At 37.8% G+C, this 18,146-nt stretch overlaps 2 protein-coding genes across 6 annotated transcripts; both read left to right on the top strand.

The window, feature by feature from the left end:
* The first annotated feature begins 3,435 nt into the window (after positions 1–3,435).
* LOC135677448 (endoglucanase 13-like) lies at positions 3,436–5,204 on the top strand. The gene is made up of 5 exons (XM_065189807.1): positions 3,436–3,633; positions 3,710–4,123; positions 4,212–4,298; positions 4,370–4,519; positions 4,608–5,204. The coding sequence occupies exons 1-5, from the start codon at positions 3,436–3,438 to the stop codon at positions 5,202–5,204; spliced, it is 1,446 nt and encodes a 481-aa protein (XP_065045879.1).
* A 633-nt stretch (positions 5,205–5,837) lies between these two features.
* On the top strand, positions 5,838–17,860 carry LOC103987916 (phosphoinositide phosphatase SAC8). Of its 5 annotated transcripts, none has more exons than XM_065187445.1 (20): positions 5,838–6,118; positions 6,955–7,026; positions 8,556–8,683; positions 8,862–8,953; positions 9,135–9,192; positions 9,666–9,722; positions 9,815–9,848; positions 10,137–10,217; positions 10,352–10,458; positions 11,455–11,541; positions 11,640–11,711; positions 14,729–14,793; positions 15,851–15,949; positions 16,090–16,189; positions 16,655–16,763; positions 16,858–16,930; positions 17,025–17,118; positions 17,263–17,346; positions 17,480–17,549; positions 17,618–17,860. In XM_065187445.1, exons 1-20 carry the CDS (start codon positions 5,914–5,916, stop codon positions 17,740–17,742), a joined length of 1,812 nt encoding a protein of 603 aa, XP_065043517.1. In that variant the 5' UTR covers positions 5,838–5,913; the 3' UTR covers positions 17,743–17,860. The 5 variants fall into 5 exon arrangements, with proteins under 5 accessions (XP_065043517.1, XP_065043516.1, XP_065043519.1 ...); XM_065187444.1 differs by having other exon boundaries at positions 11,634–11,711; XM_065187447.1 differs by having other exon boundaries at positions 11,634–11,711; positions 17,263–17,330; positions 17,618–17,842.
* The last annotated feature ends 286 nt before the right edge of the window (positions 17,861–18,146 follow it).

Raw genomic sequence — 18,146 nt, 5'->3', positions numbered from 1 at the left:
CGGAGCACAACATATAATATCAAGCAAGAGTGGAGTCATCTATGTACTTCACGTAATGAGCGATTTTATCCTCGCTTCCCCCTTTATCGGGCATAAGCATCATTGTATCAAGGACATATATAATATTCTCCAACGTGAGAACGATTCTCAGGTTGCGGAACCAATCTGTGTAATTTGGACTAATGAGGCAGTTGATATCAAGTCTTTAACGTAAGAGATTTATAGGCGATATTTTCTAAAAATAAATATATAACAAAAATAAATAATATGTAAATTTTATAAAAAAAATAATAATTAAGATATGGTCTTCTATCTTAATCTATTCCCACTATTTTCTCACAAAACACACAACTCCCTTCGATATGTGAATTGAAGACCCCCAACAGATCTCTAGTGGGGATCGAGATCCAATCGACGTCTCACGTAATCTTGAGGGACTTAACCAATCACGCTAAGCCTGAAAAGGTAGGTAACTCTTACCGATTATCACTTGTGGTTTCTGTCGTGTTCAACCTCCGAACCACCATGACCATGAGGGATTCGATCAAATATGAAGTTCGTTTAAGTCATCACCATCGTTACAAGATGAGGATGATTCGATAAAATGCTCTGAGAGACTCGACCAAGCATACCATATCCTCACGTCACTGGTGAAATGTTTATGTCATAGGCAAGATATCAAATCATAATATAAGTGAGCGAGGGACTTGACTAACTCAACCTATGTTGGGAATTGATTTTTCCTTATAACGATAGAAGACCATATAGGTAAATATAATTGCTTCACGTTTACCGACTTAATATTATCAAGAAAGAGGATTTTTGATTCGATCTCCTATAACGTGTCATATATATATATATATATATATATATATATATATATATATATACACACATCCAGTAGGTGTATAAGCAATCACATTAGATGATCATAAATCACAACCTAATGTGATCAAGCCCGAGCTAGTGAGCCCAATCACTCACATCACGATCTTATGCATCGGCACATCTCTATGTCTTATGATTGTCCAACTCGTCCTCGTTGGTTCTGTCAGCATCTCGATGCATCTCCATGTGTCACGATTGTCCATCTTGACCTCACAAGGCCCACTATCACCTCCACACTTCGGTTGTGTCTCCTCATATAATTATAACATAATCATAGACATGTAGGCCTGACGATAAATTAGAAAAATAGAAGCTCATAGGCCACAATAATAATAATAATAATAATAATAATAATAATAATAATAATAATAATCACAATACATATATACATCACATCACACGGTCGATGATCATTCGTCCACATCACACATCACATGTGTACATCATCATATAGGACTACTAGATAATAATAATTAATTAATTAATTAAATTATTTAATTAATCATTCTATAACCCTTTAGGGTACCCCACCCTAGGGTGCCCCCATGCGGCCAGGAAACCCTAGTCGCTAGGGTTACCCGTACGGCCAGGAATCCTTGGTTGCAGGATTACCTTAAGTGGCCAAGGATCCCTAGACCCTAAGGTTGCCTTTGGAAACCTTGGCTGCAGGGTGTGCATGGGCAACTAGGAAACCTTGGTCACTAGGTTACCCTATCTAGTTAGGAAACCCTGACCGCCAAGGGTACCCTTTGTAGCCAAGAAACCTAACTACAAGGGGCTACCTTTCCCCAGGTCGAGAGCACGCTTATTGCTCTTAGCCTTGCTACCTTTGGCCAAGTCGAGAGTATCAAGATATGCTCTCGACCAAGCAGCAACAATTGCTGCCCTTTTCCTATGTTTTATGACAACAATTTTAGACAATATATTATTCTAAAGCACCTTTTAGCAGGGAGAAGATGTGCAGTCTAGATCTCAAAACTACAACAAAAATCATAATAATCGTGCAAAAATAATTATATACGATTAAACACAACACATGTAGTTTATAAACTAATCTTTCACATAAACAACCTGGCTCTGATATTACTATTGAGAAATCTAAGACGACATCATATGCGTAGTGAAAAAACATAAATAAAAATCTCAGATTTCCATAGAAAAATAAACTCTTGTTATTATGCAAAAATTGGTGTGTAAAAATTCGTAAAATTGAAAACTGCACGTATAAGAAAGATGTGTTATTCAAGGTGATTGTATATCCCTAAAGACCTATATATCTATAGGAGATGATAAAGGAGATCAACTGTTCTCCTCTTTAGCGGTGATCCACATGACAAGGATTGTAAAGACACTCCTTAAATCGTTGTTCAAATCTCCTTATATTGAATATGAGAAACATATGAAAAGCACAATGTTGTTAGTAACATTTAGAGGATAATACCAATCACACACGACCAAAGGTCGACCACCTAGTGTCGACTTACCGATTGCTTAGTGTCAAGGTGTTAGTAACATCATTATTTCCCTATCAGATTTGAAAATGAATTTGAATATACTCAAAACTTTATAGTTTAAAATAAAATTATACCAAATTCAATAAAAAAAATACCCCTAAAATTAATTTAAAATGAAAAAAATTATGAAAAGTTTAAGGTAATCTAGAGAAAGTAAAATACACTCAATTATAAATTTAATAATAAATACATTAAATTCAGCATAAAATATTCATAAAAATCATCCTAAAATAAGACAAGTAATGTAAAAATTATTAATATCATATTTGACTCCTATTACGAAAGTTTTAGGGAGGACTAAGACGAGGAGCGGAGAAAGAGGATATCTAATATTTGTAATGTTTGTAAGAAGGTGGAAAGCCCGTCATGACTTGTAACGTTTGCTAATATGTTTTTACCTTATAATTATTCTTAACGAAAATGAAAAAGTACCATTTTTGTTGGAATTTTGGTGCATCTATCTATTTAGTTATCGAAAACTTGAAAGTTAATGTCGATTTAAAATGTCATCCATTTTCACCCTCTTTTCCATTCCACCATTGGCATTAAAGCTTTTCTAACCAAGAAAGGTAGTCGACGAATATAAGTTAACCTCTATATTTGTTATCACCGCCAAGCTGGCTCGACCCAATCCAATGTGGCCCGTGATCGGGAAGATCGTGTGAGCTCGGGTTCGACATCGACCAACTGAAGCCTGCGTAGGTCATCCCAGAATTGACGTTACGTACTTATCCGATTAAGTGCTAAGCAAATCGAGTATAATCATTTAGAATTTCGTCATATTTGTAAATATAAGCATTTCCTTGTAAGCTGCGCAGCCATGGCTCAAAGATGAAGAGGCCATAAGTTCTTAGCCTTCTCGGCTATCTCATGTTGGAAGGGTTTACATACGATTCACCCGTGCATGGAAACCTCCTGCTGTCTCCATTCTGCTTCTCCTTCTTCCTCTCCTCTATATAACTATGGCTGATCCGCTCTGTGTCGCCACAACGACGACAAGCGCACAGCGATCGACTTCTCCCAGCGCTCAAGAATGGCCCCGAAGACGCTGCTTCTTCTTTCGCTGATTCTCGTCCTCCTCCTGGGGCAGTCTTGCGCCACGAAAGACTATGGACTGGCTCTCACCAAGTCCTTGCTCTTCTTCGAAGCCCAGAGGTCGGGGAAGCTGCCGCCCGGCCAGCGAGTGACCTGGCGCGGCGACTCTGCTCCCAATGACGGCAAGGATAACGGTGTATGTCCCTCTCCATGCGCTTCCGACCATATAATCTGTCTGGTTCTAGAGGGATTGATGGATCCGTGTGGAACAGGTTGCTCTCTCCGGAGGATACTTCGACGCCGGGGACAACGTGAAGTTTGGGTTCCCGTTGGCCTACTCGTTGACCGCTATCGCATGGGGGGTGGTGGAGTTCAACTCCAGGCTTGAGGCGAAGAAAGAGCTCGGTAACGCTCTGGCCGCCCTCCGGTGGGGTACCGACTACCTGATCAATGCTCACCCCCAGCCGGACGTCCTGTACGTCGAGGTCGGCGACGGCAGCTCCGACCACGACTGCTGGCAGAGGCCGGAGGACATGTCCACCCCTCGTACGTCCTACAAGATCGACGACTCCAAGCCCGGATCCGACGTGGCCGCAGAGTCTGCCGCCGCCTTGGCCGCGGCCTCTATTGCCTTCAAGGGTTCCGACCCCAAATACTCCGGCACACTTCTCACCCACGCAAAACAGGTTCATCTTCTCTTAGCTCTTTCTTGCGCTTATTCCGATACCAATGCCGTCTGCTCAACCTTAACCTGTTGTATATATGGTGGTGCAGCTACTCGAATTCGCCAGAAACCATCGTGGTCTCTATCAGAACAGCGTCCCACAAGCCGGACAGTTCTACTCCAGCAGCGGAGACGATGTAAGCCTCTCAGAACCCTTAAGGAACCAAACATTATAGTTTGCATTAACTGGGAATCACCCTTGCACCAGGACGAGATAGTCTGGGCCGCTGCATGGCTCCACCGCGCAACCGGCGAGCAGACCTACCTGGACATCCTCTCCTCGGGAAACAACGGCGGTGTCCGCAGTATGTTCTCCTGGGACGACAAGTACGTCGGCGCCCAGCTCCTGGTCACCAAGGTATCATCTCTCTCGCCTACCTACCTCTCGTTCTTTCCCGTTGTAATCAGGAATCCCAGATCGATAACGCTCGCGCAATCCTGTACAGCTGCTCCTGGAAGGCAAAGTTCCCAACTCCGGTCCCTGGGCGGCGTACAAGAACAACGTCGACATGTTCGTCTGCTCCGTAGTGCAGAAGGGTAACAACAACGTGCAGAAGAGCCCCGGCGGAATCTTGTGGTTCCTGCCATGGGCCAACCTCCAGTACGTCACCTCCTCCATGCTGGTTGTCTCCACCTACGCCGACTACCTGTCCGCCGCAAAAGCCACCCTGAGTTGCCCCCAAGGCAGCGTCAGCCCCAAAGACCTCATCTCCTTCGCCACCTCGCAGGTGGATTACATTTTGGGTGCCAACCCAAAGGCCATGAGCTACATGGTGGGTTTCGGGTCCAACTTCCCTGTTCAGGTGCACCACAGGGGTGCCTCCATCGTGTCGATCAAGGCGGACCCGAAGTCAATTGGGTGCAAGGAAGGGTTCGATTGGTTCAACAGGAACTCGCCCAACCCTAATGTGCTGGACGGCGCCCTCGTCGGCGGCCCCGACGCCAACGACGCCTACACCGACTCCCGATCCAATTACCAGCAAGCGGAGCCCGCCATCGCCACCAATGCGGCTCTGATCGGCGTATTGGCGAGGCTTGCATAAGCGGCCTGTCACAATACAATGAAATAACATGTCGAAGACATTTATAATACGTTTTTGGTTTGTAGTAACTACAATAAACTCGATATTTTTTTTCCTTTTGTTGCAAGTATGGTTGATATTGATCAATTGGAATTTATTGAAGAAATTGACGTTTCATAAAACATAAACATTCCTTGGATATATATATATATATATACATACATACATATAAATATACATACATACATATATATATATACATACATACATATATATATACATACATACATATATATATACATACATACATATATATACATACATACATACATATATATACATACATACATACATATACATACATACATACATATATATATATATATATATATATATATATATATATATATATATATATATATATATATATATATATATATATATATATGAATGATAAATGTAAAACCTGTTTAGGTTTATTAAGTCGAGAGTTCCTGCACCCTTTACCTACCTGGCTGATCAATGAAAGCCAGATCTGGGTCTCCAAGAAGAGTTCCGTGGGGCCCTCAGATCCGTTAACGGGTGGGAATGTATTTGAGCAAGTCGTAAACGGCTCGAAAAAGTATATCCTTGTCTTAATATAGGCTTCGACTCGCAACGTTTAACGCAACGACCATTTCCTCAACCTCGCCGACGACATCTATCAAAGAAAGCAAAGTTTCGGTCAGGAATGGAGGACGAAGGAGTGGTGCCTGGTGGCAATGGCGGAGGAGGAGGTGGAGGAGGAAGAAGGCGGCCACTGGGAGCCCTGTGCTGCCGGGAGCTCCGCCTCCTGGAGTTCCCCGACAGGTACGTGGTCCGGTCCGCGGACCCTGACGCTCCCGATCACGCCTTCTCCGTCGGCCGCTCCGATGGCCTCATCGAGCCACTATTCGGTCAGTCTAATTCCCCCTCTCGTCCTCTTTCCCCCCTCGATGGCCCGATCGCATCGCTTTGACCCTTTCGTTCTTGATGTTTCTTGTGCGCAGTTTGGTCCGGTGAGTAACTTGCTCTCGACTTGTATTAAGGCGATGGGCTTGTGCTTCTTGTTCCTGTTTAAGATTCGGCGGCTTCATCGCTTTGATCCTCTCATTTGGACCAATAATATATTTGCTCGTGAATTGTGTTTTTGGCTACCGAGTTATGCGCCTTGATTCTATTATAAGGGCGATAGGGTTTCCTGTAAGGCAGCAATGCTGAGATTATAACCAGATGGAATTTTGCTTCAACAAACGCTACCTTGGTTTTTTAGTAGTAGATTATATATTCGAGGAGTACCTCAGCAATTAATGATTTGGGATAAAGATGAAGGATTTTGGAAGAATTAGGGCGGAGTCATGAAGCCAAAAACTGAATAGTAAGACTATTAAGCGAATTTATCTCTCTGATCAAAAAGTATTTCATCGTACAAGCCTGCAGATCAATCAAAACAAATATCGGTTAGCAAACTACATGGTTACGTTCAATCCTGAGCCTAGAAGAGACATGTATCTACTGTCCTGCATTGTTTTGGAAAATTTTCTCACCTTTGTGCCTATGCTGACAAGAAAAAGTATATTTCGCTCTTGTTAATATGCTTTCTATATGTATCTTAGACTGTTCTAATTCTTGCACTTAGATACCGTGCTGATTACTATGTTTAATTTAATGATATATGTGTTTTTTTAGATCTGAAGACTATTACAGATGTTAATATTATTCACGTCGTGCTGATGCCTCTTTGTCATTGCAGAAGATTCTAGTTCTTTGACCCCTAAAGTCTCAACGATTTATGGAGTGGTCGGGATTATAAAGTTGCCTGCAGGTACTTTTGTTCATTAGTTACTTTTCCCGATATGTAATCAAGTTTAGCAGCAGGTGTGAACTGTTATGAATTATTTTAGTGAAGTTTGCAAGCTTCTATCATGTTAGGGGCATGGAATCATGTTGGGTCATTGTGACACTATTATCCTTCTGCCCATTGTAAATTTACAGGGCGATGACAACTTTTGGGTGATTTTTGACCTCACTCTTGTGACCATCACGCTTTGCCTTTTTTTTGTTGTTGTTTTTGTAATTATTAAAGTTTTACATGATAATCTTATAGAATTGGCATCATTCTTAATATATTAAACTTCCATGTTTAAGACTCCTTTTTAGAGCTTGACCTGCAAATATGGACCTTTGTGGGTTCCTGGTCAGACCGGTATCCATGGAACTTCTTTTAAGATTTGAGTATATATGGTGCCATGATCTGCATCATCGAGTGGACAGGTCATCAGACCGGTACATACTACATGGTATGTCGAACCAGGTTGCACATTAAAATTTCAACAACTCAACTCTGTCTATAGACTTTCCCTTAAATCCTCCATTTTCATCATATACTTAACTATGAAAAACTTGAAAATGTTAGCTACATTTTAAATCAAATGTTACCATTTTTGGTAGAGAAATTCTGGACAACATCTAGAAATTAGCATTTCAACCAACATCTTTGTGCATAACTCTTTTTTTTGCATAAGTATATTTAATCAAATTCTATCCTGATGCTATCCTTGAGGTGATGTTATTCCACAAGTATGAAAATTGGTTTGCATCATTGTCAGTATCTATAATGCTATTAAATCTACTCAACATCCTTATTTGTTTCTTCATTGCATTGAGTAAATATAATATTTTTATATTCACTATGCCACCATTTCTGAGCACTTCTGCAATTTATTGGGGTTTGCTGATGGGAAACTTTATTTCTAAATTTCATGTGACACAAGATGTACTGAGTAAATGTAAGCATAACTGTATTATAATCTAGTCATATCCACTATCTGATTGTAGTTTGTCTCTTGGAGTGACTGAGAAGGGTAAAGTTATATGGTGCTATATATGCCTATGGCATTTTTTGTTTTTCACCATGTTTCATTTTTTTTTTGTTGCTACATCTGTGGAAATTCATACAAGGTGAAGCTTTTTTAGCTGTAAGATCATTATTTTTACCCTTAATGTTTGAACTTTAAAGAACAAAAACAACATCTTCACATGCATGGTTAATGCTGCACATATTTATCCTTTACAGATTCGGCAATAAATGCGCCCATGAACTAGGCCATTCTTTTCCAATTTCCATGCAGTTTCTTCCAGATATATCTTCTTTGATACGGGGAAATGTGCTTGGGATTATTGTAGGTTTTCCAAAGAACATTGTGAAACTTTTCAGGCTCATACTAAAAGAAGATCCTTGATGCTTTGACTCTCTTAGCTGTCATGCATTTAATACATTTGATGCTGGATGTTCCATCACTTGTACTTTTCATCTTATTTTTCTCTTGAGCTGAATGTTTTATGTTGATACAGGAACTTATGTGCTACTTATTACTTCTCGAGAGGAAGTTGGTTCTTGTCTTGGTTTCTCTATATTCCATGTGATGTCAATGAGATTTTTGTCCTGCAATGGGTCTCTAAAGCATTCAAAATCGCAGGAAGTATGATTTATTAATTGATTGATCTTCAGTTTGATTTTAGTCGCCATAAAATCCTTGATAGGCTAGTCATCTCTAATGCTCTAGATAAAAGGGAGGAGGAAAGATTTCCAGTTTCACTGTTTGATGCTTCTTTGAGCAGTTTGTAAATCTTCTAAATGTAGTTTTGCTTTACATGCAGAAAAGCGATGAAGCTTACTTCATGTCTCTTCTGAGAACCCTAGAATCAACCCCTGGTTTATATTATTCATATGAAAGGGATTTAACACTGAAGTAAGTATTATGCCTATACTAGTTTGTGGCTTATTTGAATCTGGTGCTTTAAACTTCGATTGCATTACTTTTAATAAATTGTACTGCAATTGTTTCCCTGGTAGGTGATTTTAAAGTATTGATACTATGTATTACATCAAAGTTTCATGTTACTAAGCAATAACTATGACTGGTATTCTAGCTTACAGAGGACATGCAAGTTGACTGAAGAAAGGATGCACAAGCCTCTATGGAAACAGGTCCTATTAGCCTATTTTTTTATTGTCTTTTATACTTTGCCTTTGTGCAGACTACTTACATAACATGTTTGCCAATGTCTGATTGTTCATTTATTTTGCTCCATGTTCCTCTAGCTAAATTCCTTATTCGTGAAACTCAATTATTAAATAGAGACATAAAATATTTCATTGGTTATTTTATTTGGAATACAAGTAAAATGCACCTTATTACACTTTTTCTAAATCTCTGAATGAATAGATTATCATGTGCATGAAGTTCTTGAAATTGATATCATTAGTTTGTATCTGATGTCATTAGTTTCATAAATAACCTCAAAATAGATTTGGTTATATGTTTATGCTCATGGTGAAAATGTCACAATTTCCAATCGCTGCAACATTTTACAGATATCTTCAATTTTCAGTTTCCTCCCAATGTTATCTAGCTATTTTTTTGTACTTAATTTTAAGTTTTCTTTTTTAAACTTTTACAGGCCGACCCACGCTTTGTGTGGAATCATAATTTGATGGAGGATCTTATTGAGAATAAGGTTATAACTTATAAGTACTCTAATTGTAGTTCTATGAAGTTGCCAATTGTGTTATCTCAAGTACTCATATATCCATCTGTAACTTTTTGCAGCTTGATGCCTTTACCATTCCTGTGATACAAGGAAATATCCTAAAGTTTGTAGTTGTCCTTCATAAAAGGAAAATGCCAAAAAATACTCATTTGATATGCTTGCTTTTCTTGTTCCTATGGAATGTCTTTCCGGTGCATATTCTCATATGTGAATTCAAATGTTACTTCATGCTTCCATGATCAGGTTGGTTTCATTAAGTTGTTATGACATTCAGTTTGATTGGTGGATTGCTGGAAGTTCTTTTGCATGTTTACCCACAAATTGCACCTTAAGCTATTTTCATGTCAAGATACTTGAGGGCTTCTCTTAACAGTGGATTAAGCTTTCAGTCTGTACAGTTCGCCTTAAAAGATTCACCTGCCAGAATTACATTGATCTCAAGAAGGTGCAATCGTCGTCTAGGTACAGTTAAATTCACAGCATTTTCATGTCTATATGCTTCTCGTATTGTGTTGAAACAAAAATGATGCGCTTATGGTCATGCGTTGACTTTGGTTCAGATTTGATACAATACGTCCATTATTGTTCTTAAACAGGAACTAGGATGTGGAGAAGAGGAGCAAATCTGGAAGGTTCCACTGCTAATTTTATTGAGACTGAACAAATTCTGGAGTTTGAAGGTTACAGATCATCATTTATACAGGTGATCTTATCATCTAGTTGCACAAACATAACCCAGCAAATTTCATGATTGTCATCATGTACAAGAGGTCATGTATTGAATCATAGTTTGCAAAACACTTTGCTTGTACTCTGTAGAAAAATATTCAATTTGAAGAGAATTAATCATGCTGAAATTGTGCTGTCCTATTTCGAGCATACATTACATTCTTGTAATATACGCCACATGAAATGGAAGCAACTGCTGAGACCATATTTCATTATTTAATATTTTTATTTCTTTATATTATGGTTCACCAATATGCTCGGCATTATAATTCATGGTCAGACATGTGTTTGTTGTGTTATTATTTTTCAACGATGTTGAGATTATCAAGGCAGCTGATTTTTTAATAAGGTCGAGTCATACTGGTGAAGTATTAATGTGACTCTTATCTATGGCAGCACAGATATCCATTTTGGCAAATATCTAGAAAAAGAAAGAAGAAATTTTTTGCATATATCCTATAATATTATATCAAAATTGCATATATGCTTCTTAAAAAGTGATAATATGAGTGGGTACAACTCTTAATGGTCCATATATGTGAATATGAAACTCTCAGGTTCATATATGCAGAAAAAACTAAAAGGGTAACATAATTATGCACTTCCTGTTGTTCATTTACGTTAACACTGCCTGGTGCTTAGGTTCAAATAAACATGTCTAGTTGTTTCTTTTCATCTGACCACCTTGATTTACCTCTGAGGTACAAACAACAACAACAACAAACTGGAATGCCCCAAGCTTGATTTGCAAAAATTCTAACTAATTTACTTTTACTGAGGTGCACAAAGAAAAACTTGATCCTCAGTAAGAATTTGCTGTCAGTAAAAATAAGTTTTTGAAGCTTGAGATTACTTTCCTTTTGATTTTAAGTGAGACTAAGTGTGGCGTTGTAATGTGTTAGAACTTTTCAGAGTTTCATTAGGTTTTGCTAAAAAGGTTATCTATCTATTATCGCCTTTTTTTTGTTAGATTCGGGGTTCTATTCCACTTCTTTGGGAGCAAATTGTGGACTTAAGCTACAAACCACGGCTCAATATTATTAACCATGATGAAACGGTAAGAATGCCAGTTCAATATAATTGTGTAAATTTCTTATTTTATCCTTTACAAAAGAATGTCTTCCAATACTTTAATTTATTTCTTATTAGCCAAAGGTTGTTGAGCGCCATTTTCGAGATCTTATACAGAGGTATGGGGAGACAGTTGCTGTTGACTTAACTGATAAAGTAAGTTTTTGTTTGCATTTTTTATCTGTAACATGAATAAACTTTAATTTGTAATTTTACAATACATTAAATGAAATTTCATCTTATCTTTGTGAATCAGATTTATTAAACTTTTCCTCAATTAACTGGCCTTTTTTTTGTAAAACCCTAATAGTCCCACATTGGGAAATTGGTAGTGTGTTAGATTAGCATATATTGTTAGATGAGTCTACTAATAATTGGCCCAAGATTTTAAGTTCATGTGGTTCTAGATTTGTTATATCTAAATTATTAAATCGGTATATCCATTGGGGTGGGCCATATCAAGTGGTATTGTAGGAAATCTTGGGCCATTCAATGTGGGTTGACATGTGCCATGATGTGTTACCTAAGGCACCCCAAGATGGGGATCTCCCAGAGTTAAACATATATTGGAGCCACAAATGAATTCTAATCCAGATATGTTATTTCTAGTTCATGTGGTTCTAGATTTGTTATATCTAAATTATTAAATCAGTATATCCATTGGGGTGGGCCATATCAAGTGGTATTGTAGGAAATCTTGGGTCATTCAATGTGGGTTGACATGTGCCATGATGTGGGTTGACAAGTGGTATTGTAGGAAATCTTGGGCCATTCAATGTGGGTTGACATGTGCCATGATCTCCCAGAGTTAAACATATATTGGAGCCACAAATGAATTCTAATCCAGATATGTTATTTTAAGTTCATGTGGTTCTAGATTTGTTATATCTAAATTATTAAATCAGTATATCCATTGGGGTGGGCCATATCAAGTGGTATTGTAGGAAATCTTGGGTCATTCAATGTGGGTTGACATGTGCCATGATGTGTTACCTAAGGCACGCCAAGATGGGGATCTCCCAGAGTTAAACATACATTGGAGCCACAAATGAATTCTAATCCAGATATGTTATTTCTAGTTCATGTGGTTCTAGATTTGTTATATCTAAATTATTAAATCAGTATATCCATTGGGGTGGGTCATATCAAGTGGTATTGTAGGAAATCTTGGGCCATTCAATGTGGGTTGACATGTGCCATGATGTGTTACCTAAGGCACGCCAAGATGGGGATCTCCCAGAGTTAAACATATATTGGAGCCACAAATGAATTCTAATCCAGATATGTTATTTCTAGTTCATGTGGTTCTAGATTTGTTATATCTAAATTATTAAATCAGTATATCCATTGGGGTGGGCCATATCAAGTGGTATTGTAGGAAATCTTGGGCTATTCAATGTGGGTTGACATGTGCCATGATGTGTTACCTAAGGCACGCCAAGATGGGGATCTCCCAGAGTTAAACATACATTGGTATTGTAGGAAATCTTGGGTCATTCAATGTGGGTTGACATGTGCCATGATGTGGGTTGACAAGTGGTATTGTAGGAAATCTTGGGCCATTCAATGTGGGTTGACATGTGTCATGATGTGTTGCCTAAGGCACGCCAAGATGGGGATCTCCCAGAGTTAAACATACATTGGAGCCACAAATGAATTCTGATCCAGATATGTTATTTCTAGTTCATGTGGTTCTAGATTTTTTATATCTAAATTATTAAATCAGTATATCCATTGGGGTGGGCCATATCAAGTGGTATTGTAGGAAATCTTGGGTCATTCAATGTGGGTTGACATGTGCCATGATGTGTTACCTAAGACACGCCAAGATGGGGATCTCCCAGAGTTAAACATACATTGGAGCCACAAATGAATTCTGATCCAGATGTGTTATTTCTAGTTCATGTGGTTCTAGATTTGTTATATCTAAATTATTAAATCAGTATATCCATTGGGGTGGGTCATACCAAGTGGTATTGTAGGAAATCTTGGGCTATTCAATGTGGGTTGACATGTGCCATGATGTGTTACCTAAGGCATGCCAAGATGGGGATCTCCCAGAGTTAAACATACATTGGAGCCACAAATGAATTCTGATTCAGATGTGTTATTCCTAGTGAGGATGCCAAACTTTTATTTGGGAAAGATTGTTGTGCTCTAGTAGTTCCACATGGGAAATTGATGGTGGGTCAGACTAGTGTATAGGGCTAGATACTCCTAATACTACTAACTTTGGTTTAAATATTTTTAGCCACTTGTTTCCACTTTCCAACCCCTTATTTCCAAGTTATTTGGCCCATAGGTTTATTAGAGTTGAGCCGTATGTTTAAGAGAAGTATTTGTGGATGGCATATATCCTATATGCAGGATTTAAATCTCGATTGCTTATTGGTTTTGAGAACCAGTCAGATGGTATGGTACCAATATATAGAATAGTATATACGTACCTCCTAGCATCAATGAATCGATTCTATCAGATGGTACCAATATATCGGATAGTATATACTTCTCGGGATAGTCAGATGGTATGGTATCGATATCGGAAGAATAAAATGATAATTTATCAAATACATGCAGTCCAGTACAGGTTCATTGGACAGCCATTTCAAACCTTGCTTATTACTGACCTACATTACAATACTGTCATTTAGCTGCACTTCTTGATGCTACATTCCATTTTTGTCATTTTACCCTCCATTTTACCTTGATTATTAATTGAAGAGCTAATGCCAGGCACTGGTTACTGTAAATTGGAAGTGTTTATGGAAGTATGGACCTTTTGCAGACACTATAAAAAACATGTTTTGATTTTTGTGATTCATGAATGTTAGTTCAGATTCCATGGTGTAATTATTTGTCTGCAAATCAACATAAACAGAATGTTTTTTATTGAGTTCAAATTTGTGACAATGGGTGGACTTAATCTTTTCCCCTTATTTACTCTGTATTCCTATCCTCTATCCATGGTGTCCCTTGGCAATTTGCCTTACTAACTGGAAACAAGGTTAATTTGTTATAAACTGCATTTTGAGTTGTTTAATTTTGTCCGACATATGCATATACATGCCAGTCTTGAAATGCGGGGGGAAGAAAGAAAATTCCAACGAAATTTGTAGAAGGATATGACCTTATCTTTATGACGCTTCGTCTCCTTTTACTGGATGGTTTGGCAGGAAGGTGATGAAGGCCGGCTGAGTGATGCATTTGCTGCTGAGATGGAAAAACTTCCATATGTTAGGTATTTGTGGAGTTACTTTTTGTCAGCTTTCCTTTTGTTCAATTTTGTCAATGACTAATTGCATGTAAGCAGCCACCTTTTACCTTATACTCAATAAAATAGTTGCTTATAAGTTATAACTACTGTTGGAGATAATTATGGCAATGTCTATTATGGAACATTACTACTTAAGAATTGACCAAGGTAGCTGATAATTATTGCAAGTTCCTTGAAGTACCTACCTTAGCTATAAATGTAACTAAACCAAGAAGCACTACACCAAATTTTTGTATAGCAGGGTTATCTCTATAAAATCAGACCTGTCAAATTCCATACCTATTTGCTAACAAAAGGTCACCTCAATTATGATAACTTATATTTATGAAAAAATTAATGAGCTCATGAACCTTTGAATTTCTACTATGAAAGTGATAAATGGTTCGGTTGAATCCTAGCTTTATGCAATACTTGATTAGCTGACAATTCCTTTTGGGAGATAACTAAAACTATGGGTTCAATTTGTTACGCATAGTTGCAAGGTGGGTTTGCTGGCAGTATCCATGTGTATGGGTTAAACTGGGTGAATGGCACATTCAAGTGTAGTAGTATGTCCAACATTTATGAAGGCTTGGAACTATTTAATTCATTTCTAGTCAACAACACAAAAGCAACAAAAGAAAGGCATTAAAATTGCAAAACTCATGTTAGATTGAACTGTTTGGAAGTATTCTTAATTTTGTTCTGTATCCTTTTTTTTTCTGCATCTTTTTGTCATCTATGACTCTATCGCAGAGACGTTTTATGTTGTTGTAAGCCCTCTCTGCCTAAGTTTTCTATATCCATTCCTTAACTACCATAGTTTATCTACTCATCTTTGTTTGTTTTAGTGCAATATATAGATTTAAACATTCGAAAAGATTTGGGTACTTGTCATCATGGTCTTTTTGTTGAATACTTGAATTAAGATGACAATAAGTCAAAGTTGCATTATGCGAGTTCCTTGGACATTGTTTTCTGCTGTTTTAGTGGAATGGACATTTCTTGCTGTAATTGACTGCTTGAATATGTTTGCTTCCAGATACGTGCGTTTTGATTTCCACAATGCATGTGGCAAAGGGATTTTTGATAACTTGCAACTACTTTATGATCAAATCAAAGAAAATGTGGAAAACCAAGGGTAACTGAGTTGAACAAAGTATCAATTTTGACTTTTAATATTTTGTATGCCTAGTTGGTGCTTCACTTACCGTCATGAATGTCAGCTGTAATTGTTATGAATAATGTGTTCTTACTGCAATTATCGTTCCAGCTGAGCAGATATCTTTTGATCAACACTGATGGAGAAATACTAATACAGCAGAATGGAATTGTCAGGGTTAATTGCATTGATTGCCTGGATCGGACAAATGTTACCCAGGTTTGCGTGCTCTAATCTCAACATTTTTTTTTTTTTAACTTGTGATCAAATTCTTAGAGAAATATGGGACCGCCAATACGGCAACAATAGACAATTTCAGATGGTAAATCTCTAAGCTTTCTTCTAAGTGGACCACCATCAGGTGCTATTACCATTGTCATTTTCCCTTAGAAGTATTGAACTGCTAGTACATGCAAGGAACAAAAAGAGTTGATTGCTATGAGTTTTGACCTCTGGTCATAGCAATAACCTGTAGATGATATCATGATCTCTATTATAATTGATTAGTATCTTTTTCCATGATATCAGTTTGAAAGTAAACGATCAAACTTTTAACTACCTTTTATGAGGCCTTCTTTCATGTTTCTCTTGCCAAAATCTGGAAAAATTGTGGGAAGATTCTCTTCTATTATATTTGAATTTAGTCATTGAAAAGAGCCTCAGTATCTCCTTTCCTGCTTGCAGAGTTATGTGGCTAGGAAATTATTGAATTTACTACTGCAGCAAGTGGGAACATTTTCATCAAATGAATGTATATCCATGTATACTGACATCTATGAGAAGTTCAAGAACTGTAAGGAAAATTTCCATAATATATTTTGCATCATCAACTTTTTTTTCATTTAATTTCCACAAATCTTTGTATCTTATATGGACATATTTGTTAGTGTGGGCGGAACATGGAGATGAGATAAGCTTGGAATATGCTGGTACTCATGCTCTGAAAGGGGACCTAGTACGGTAAAGTTTACCATGCATTTTTCATCTATTTTTACCCCTTGCATCTTCTAAACATACAAACACCTTGTGCCAATTTTGGGTTCATCATGTGCAGATATGGGAGACAGACTGTATCTGGAATAATAAAGGATGGAATAAGTGCTCTCACACGATATTATTTAAATAACTTTCAAGATGGCATTCGACAAGTATGCTATTCCAATGCCATAGTATTTATCATTAAACTCATATCATAACCTTTTACATCATGAGTGTTTCATTTACTATTTTAAGCTGCCCATATAGTGGGAAAGACTTAAAAGACTCATACAATCATTTATTATGCTTCCAAGGATGCGTTGGATCTTATTAGTGGTCGTTACACTGTCAGCAGAAGTGGTCCTCCTTTCCGGCTGAATCGGTTTGAATCATCATCAGTAAACCATGCGCACATTATCTTAATTATTTTTCGTTATTAGAAAGTCGTGGTCATATTTAGCTTATTTGTCATGGCTTTCTGTTCAGGCCTTGCTTTTTGTTAATCATACTTTATCATTTATCTGCATGCAGTATCTCCCGGTGGCCTCAGCTCTCATCGTGGGAGGTCTCACAATGACAACAACACTTACATTAAATCAAGGTCTACCTGTAAATTCTTTGGATTTTCAGGATGTTTATATTTCTTATTCAGTTTTTTTTTATCACCAGGCGGAAATAGCACACATGTTGTTTCTTCTGTACTCTTGGCTGGCTTGTCTGCAGGAGTGGTGCCTCTTGTTAAAGCTAATTGGAAGCAGTTCTGCTCCAGGCCACGCTTGTGTGGCCTCTTGTAAGATTGTGTTTTATATTGATATTTTATTAATTTTGGACGTGCTGTGCAAGCTCAATTTCATTTGCTATATGTAACTATGAAACGATTTGTTTGTCATTTAATCTAAATTGATTCCATAAGTTTCTTATCATAATGAATATCCACAAGTCTCAGCTTCTTGCGAGATATGGTTCATTGGATTCCATGCTCTGCGGTTAGCTCACTGCATGAGGTACCTCTCCAAAACTTAAGTAGGAATTACTTCCTCTAAAATTGGCAAGATAATTTGCCCACCTATTAGCAGATCTAGGGACACACCTTTCTATGTTTCTTATAACTTATAACTGGTGGATTTATTCTTATCTCTGGCATCTGTAGCTAATAGATAAAGGATTTCCATATCTTGTACCAATATCTGATATCTGT

Source organism: Musa acuminata, chromosome BXJ1-6, assembly GCF_036884655.1.
Source record: "Musa acuminata AAA Group cultivar baxijiao chromosome BXJ1-6, Cavendish_Baxijiao_AAA, whole genome shotgun sequence".
NCBI lineage: Eukaryota > Viridiplantae > Streptophyta > Magnoliopsida > Zingiberales > Musaceae > Musa > Musa acuminata.
This window is presented reverse-complemented; position numbering and strand designations above follow the sequence as displayed.

Excerpts from the sequence above, each read along its gene's own strand:
- LOC135677448 (XM_065189807.1), top strand. The coding sequence starts at position 3,436 with ATGGCCCCGAAGACGCTGCTTCTTCTTTCGCTGATTCTCGTCCTCCTC. Across the intron at positions 4,124-4,211 it reads TTCTCACCCACGCAAAACAG|CTACTCGAATTCGCCAGAAA; the intron begins GTTCATCTTCTC and ends ATGGTGGTGCAG. Across the intron at positions 4,299-4,369 it reads ACTCCAGCAGCGGAGACGAT|GACGAGATAGTCTGGGCCGC; the intron begins GTAAGCCTCTCA and ends CCCTTGCACCAG.
- LOC103987916 (XM_065187444.1), top strand. The coding sequence starts at position 5,914 with ATGGAGGACGAAGGAGTGGTGCCTGGTGGCAATGGCGGAGGAGGAGGT. Across the intron at positions 9,849-10,136 it reads CATTCCTGTGATACAAGGAA|GCTTTCAGTCTGTACAGTTC; the intron begins ATATCCTAAAGT and ends ACAGTGGATTAA. Across the intron at positions 17,119-17,262 it reads TTCAAGATGGCATTCGACAA|GATGCGTTGGATCTTATTAG; the intron begins GTATGCTATTCC and ends TATGCTTCCAAG.